The sequence below is a fragment of the Egretta garzetta genome, unplaced genomic scaffold (genome assembly GCF_000687185.1).
Source record: "Egretta garzetta isolate BGI_Z169 unplaced genomic scaffold, ASM68718v1 scaffold511, whole genome shotgun sequence".
NCBI classification, from domain to species: domain Eukaryota; kingdom Metazoa; phylum Chordata; class Aves; order Pelecaniformes; family Ardeidae; genus Egretta; species Egretta garzetta.
Window position 1 is genome coordinate 614,192 of NW_009258554.1, and position 5,737 is coordinate 619,928.

A 5,737-nucleotide genomic window follows, 5' to 3' on the forward strand; every position below is an offset into this window, starting at 1 on the left:
TCCTGCACCTGGGATGGGGTAACCCCCAGTATCAATACAGCCTGGGGGGAGAAAGGATTGAGAGCAGCCCTGCCGAGAGGGACTTGGGGGTGCTGGTGGATAAAAAGCTGGACATGAGCCGGCAATGTGCCCTGGCAGCCCAGAAGGCCAACCGTACTCTGGGCTGCATCAGGAGGAGCGTGGCCAGCAGGTCGAGGGAGGTAATTCTGCCCCTCTACTCAGCTCTGGTGAGACCTCACCTAGAGTACTGCGTCCAGCTCTGGAGCCCTCAGCACAAGAAGGACATGGAAGTGTTGGAGCGGGTCCAGAAGAGGGCTACTAAAATGATCCGAGGGCTGGAGCACCTCTCCTATGAGGACAGGCTGAGAGAGTTGGGCTTGTTCAGTCTAGAGAAAAGAAGGCTGCGGGGAGACCTGATTGCGGCCTTTCAGTACCTAAAGGGGGCCTATAGGAAAGAGGGGGAAAACCTTTTTAGTAGGGCCAGCTGCGTTAGGACAAGGGGTAATGGTTTTAAACTAAATCGGGGTAGGTTTAGGCTAGATATAAGGAAAAAATTCTTTACAATGAGGGTGGTAAACCACTGGAACAGGTTGCCCAGAGAGGTAGTGGAGGCCCCATCCCTGGAAACATTCAAGGCCAGGTTGGATGGGGCTCTGAGCAACCTGATCTAGTTGGCGGTGTCCCTGCTGACTGCCGGGGGGTTGGACTCGATGACCTCTAGTGGTCCCTTCCAACCCAAAACATTCTATGATTCTATGATTCTATGATTCTTGTGCATTTGTCCCAATTATGGTACTGTTGCCCAGGCAATATGGGTCCTGTGTGACAATACTGATATGGTTATATAGATATACTGGCCTTGCAAGGTTCCACTCCTCAAAAGGTACCTGAAACTCCCTTCCAGTTATCAGGTTCATCCTGGTTGCATGTTGATTCCCCTATGCAGTTGGCAAGACAAAACATTGTGCTTTAGCCTTGATTCTTTTCCCTAGTTACAGTTAAGCCTAAGCATGTTCTTATCTTGTAGACAGACTCTGCATATCAGAGTAAGGATTTTTTTCTCACCTTATTTCTATGCTTGCACAACATCCTGCTCTCTTAGCCGCTAAACTAAAATTATCAGGTGGTTACCTGGTTTTCTACAGAGACCTTAGCTGATTATGAGGCCCCAGATTCCAGTGGGACCTCTTGCTGAGTCATCTGACTGCTTGATGGACTCATCCTAATGTTGTGCTGCCTTGCTCGATGGTCGCAGGGTGTGTGGCTGTGGGGGTAGCATGTGCCTGTTTACTGGGGGTGAATGTGCCCATGTATATGATACCAGACATAAAAGATTTGCCATCTCACTGTCACTGTTCTTGTGAGCTCTCTATAGGAGCTGAACAGGCTTATTATGGAGCTAGTGAGAGATCCCTTTGAAGAGGGAAAAGAAATGTGAACCTTGGGGGGGGTTTCAGGCTTATTCTATCTTTTTATCTCCGTTTCCCACCTTGTTACTGCTGTGCTCTGATTACATTTAAATGAGGAGCTGCTGCTTTCTTGCACACAGGAAGTAGAATGCCCAATTCCTAAATACAGGGGTAAAAACCTTCCAAAACCAGGTGTCTGAATAGGGGGAAGCGGGTGGTTTGTGCCGAGTACACATCTCTTTCGAAAGAGCAGCTCTGATCAGGGTTTCTGTCACTGCCACAGCTGGAAACGTGAGAAGGTGAGCTGACTCTTCCACCACCGGTTTGTAAGAAGAGAGCCATCTATCGTTCACCATCAGACAGTTCTGTGGGGGTACACATCCAGGAGTTAGTAGGCATTTGCTGAAGTATTGTGGATGCCCTGGCTAACACTAGTTAGGTCGCCTAAAAGAGGCTGGAAAAATGTGTTCAGGGTTGTAAAACAGCACTTTTGTAAAAGAGTAAAACACTCTTTTGAGTGGGACTTTTCCTAAGCGTGGGCTTAACAGTGATTTTCTTATGTTTAAGATCAATGGATCTGTCCAGATGGAGAGTGCGCTCCTGTACACCTTCCTGGAGGTATCCTCTGACTTTAAGTTTAGAGAGCAACTGTATTCCCTGCAAAGCCAAGGGATTGTGCCTTTCCCAGAAATCTCTGTCCGTGGCTGTGATGATGTGGAACTTCAGACCGATGGCAATCGAAGCGGCCACTTGCAGAATGGTGAGCTAGGTGAGTACTCTTTTCTCCATCGTACATGTCTCTCTGAAGGTGGTGGCTTTTCTTTCCCCTTTTCCCATCTTTGCTGCTGGTCTGTGTCAGAGGAGCAATATTTTCTCTGTTGAGAAACTAAACAGCATGGCTGGTGTTGGTTGGGATTTTAACACTTAGGATAAGAGAGCTAGTGCTTAGCACTTGATCTCCCCATGGATTTCTAGAGCACCTGTCACCCTGGGGTGTTGTCTGCAGCACATCAGACAAGGGCCACGAAGCTGGTATTAATGATTGCTGTCCTTAAGGAGCATGATACTGAGCAGTTAAGTTAGACCTCACGTTGCTCCTCAGGGAGTATCAGTACTTGAGCTAGGATTTTGGAACAACTCTTGTTCTGGTGCTGAGTGAATCCTGCTCTACTAGTGTGGTAGAAACTGTTCCTCAAATAGTTTCTGGTACTGCTTCTGCTTCACTAGCCACCATCTCTGCAGGATGGCTATTGCCCCTGGCCCAGGATGTGTCATCTGGCACACTGACCTAAGCAGGGTGAGGAGGAACTGCTATGGTAAATAACCCTCCCTCATACAAATTTGCATAGGTCTCATGCCCAAGTGACTATGGGAAGCTTTGCAAAAAGGAGATAGGACAAGGGGTAATGGTTTTAAACTAAAGGAGGGTAGATTCAGACTGGGTATAAGGAAGATTTTTTTTTTTTTTTTTTTTTTTTTTTTACAAGGAGGGTGCTGAAGCACTGGAACGGGTTGCTCAGAGAGGTGGTGGATGTTCCATCCCTGGAAACATTCAAGGTCAGGTTGGATGGGGCTCTGAGCAACCTGATCCAGTTGAAGATACCCCTGCTCACTGCAGGGGGGTTGGACTAGATGACCTCTAAAGGCCCCTTCCAACCCAAAACATTCTATGAGATGCTGTGTTTTAGATAGTGCTTAAGAAACAAGTGCTGACACTAGTCACTTGAGAGAGCATGCATGATTTTTTTTAACTTCCCATCTCTAGGCAGGGTGTTGGCTGTAGCTGTCCTGTATAAATTTTGGTTGGAGATATTCTAACTTTCCCTGTAGTGGGGTTTTTTTTGGGGGGGAGCACCTAAACTACAGATAAACTGTTTGCACACTCTCTCTGGTAAATTAATAGGGTAAACACAAGGAAGTTGTAATGCATATAGCAGTCAAAAATACACTATGATTGGGGGTGCGGTGGGAAGGAGGTTGCTAATGGAGATGGGCAGCATGCTATGGGTCAGCTTACCTGCACCGGACATAGCCTGACTACAGCCTGCGAACTAAATCCTGCTGTGTGTGTTGGCAGTGCTTGACCCCGAGGTAAATGAAGAAGTTATCCGGATCATTGCTGCTCAGCTCGCTGAGATTGGAGACCAGTTTGATAAAGAAATCAAGGCAAGAGTAGTAAATGATCTAGTGCAGCACTTTCTGAATGAGAACCTGTCTAGAGAGGTGAGTGAAAAGCAACCTGATTAGCAGTTCCCCTCTTAAATGTACTGTATCCTTCCCACTGTGACTTTGAAGCAGCAAGCTTGCAACAACTGTATCTTTGCTAGTTTGCTGCTTTAATTATCTTAAGCTTAAAATTCACCCCAAACACTTAACTTTGAAGAGTTATTAGAGGTGATACTGTATCCTGTGGCAGCTGTTGCCCTGCAAATTGGGCTCATCTCCTTTCTGCAGATGGTGAACTTGAAACAGTTGTGGAGAAGAGCTGACTTTTAGAGGCATTTTGTTGACCCAGTGGCTTATCTTTGAAAATCAACTGTCTGGTTAAGGCTTAGTATTTGTCCTTAAGGTCTTTAGTGCAGTGTCCTGTATGTCTGCTGCTCGTCATGTGGGTAAAACTTGAGCAGCGTTACTGCCAGAAGCTTGACTTGTGCTTGCTACTGAATACTGAAGAGGCAGCAAGTGGTGAGACCCTTCTCTAGTGCCACAACTGCTTAGCTCGTAGGCTGTCAGTGTTGGGAGTGGCAGTGGGATTTGGCCTGGCTGGGTGACCTGCTGAGCTTATCCCCTTGATCTTCACTGTGTTTAAGGTGGGTTGCCATTTCCTGGAGCCCCAGGATTCCAGTGCCATTTCAGAACTTGGCAGGCTAGGTGCAAACCCTGGGGAGGAGAGGGACTCTTACACCCTGAGTAAGGTGCTATCTAAATTTTTTTCAGTGGTATGTGTGGTGTCTCCCTTTCTTTTTGTCTTTGGTGAGCAGCTGAGCTCAGAGAGAGTCATCCTTATCGCTGTGCGTGTAACAGGCAGGCTGCTGTGCCCGGGAGGGAGGGGAGCAGCATCCTGTGAGGTGTTGGAACAAGCACATCGGTTACCAGCACAGTGCAGGCAGGCTGTGCTGGGAGCCCTTTCTCCCACAGCTGCTGCACTGAGATCCCTCTTTTCCTTCCATGCAGGAGATAACCCGGTGCATGTCAGAGGCAGTGGAAGGGCTTGCACGAGCCATCCCCTTGGACATGGAAAAGGAGAAAGCCATGTTAGTGCTAGCAATGGTCTTAACTAAAAAAATTGCAAACACAATGCCCTCCCTTCTACAGCATGTCTTCAGCACCACTGTGAACTACATCAGCCAGCAGCTCCACAACTACATTGTCAGAATGGTGAGTGCTGTCACAGCTCCGTGCGAGTCACAGCCAGCCTCTTGGCTGGCCTAGGTTGTTCCTGGAGGAACAGGCCTAGCTCTGAGCTGCCTGTGGTCTGTGGGTTTCCCTGTAGTGCTCTGGAGGTTTGGCCAGAAGGGAATGCCAGTCCCTGTGGAGCTCTGAAGGTTGATGTGCTGAGGGAGGCAGGCTTGAGGGGGACGTGGCACAGCTTCGGCTTGCCCTCCTCTCCCAGCAGCCAGGGAACAGGGGGTGTTAAAAAAAAGAAATTCCTGCTCTCTTCCCTGCAGCCTCCTTGGGGAGCTGTGCTGGTAAGACTGGTGTTAATCATGCCCTTGGGAAGGGAAAGCCTGACCTGAGCTCTAATGACTGTTTCCCAAATGTCTTGAGCCTGAGGTCTCTGCTCTCATCTTGGTGGGCTCCCCAGAGCTTGGCAGAACAGGGAGGGGAAAGGAACTGCCCCTGAGAAACAGCACCAGCAGAGGAACAGCGGGAAATGGTCAAATGGGAAATGGCAGCTTCATTCTTGTTCTGTTGGAGCTGCAGCATAGGTGGGGAGACTACATGGCTCGCAGTCAAGCCCAGGCAGGGGCTAGGGTGTCTGGCCCAGCTTCAGTAACTGGCCTGCTGGGGGAGAGGAGGAAACCCCTGCGCAGACAGACACCCACACACCCCCAAGACAAGGTGGTACTTAAGAGTGAGACTCGAGAGGGGTCAGGGCTGTCATCCTGCCACCCGTGGAGCAGCAGCCATCCAGTTGTGGGGTCTGTGGGCCACCCCAGTGCTGCAGCCTTGCCCTAGGCTGGGTAGGCAGCAGCCAGTGGAGGGGCCCAGTGAGGCGCAACGGGGCACTGCCCTGCTCAGCTTGGCACCGGGCTAGCCCAGAAACCCGGGGCTAGCCCAAGAGAACCGCAACCCGCGCTGCCTTGCGGCCCTGCAGAGCGCAGCCC

The 5,737-nt window shown here is 49.6% G+C and overlaps 1 protein-coding gene across 1 annotated transcript in view; it reads left to right on the plus strand.

Annotated features, from left to right (window-relative positions):
• BID (BH3 interacting domain death agonist) overlaps positions 1-5,737 on the plus strand; it is a 25,065-nt gene that overhangs the window by 12,186 nt on the left and 7,142 nt on the right. Inside the window, exons 4-6 of the mRNA XM_035903346.1 lie at positions 1,977-2,178; positions 3,487-3,632; positions 4,584-4,787. Of these exons, the coding sequence (XP_035759239.1) occupies positions 1,977-2,178; positions 3,487-3,632; positions 4,584-4,787 (552 nt within the window). The remainder of the gene's footprint in view (positions 1-1,976; positions 2,179-3,486; positions 3,633-4,583; positions 4,788-5,737) is intronic.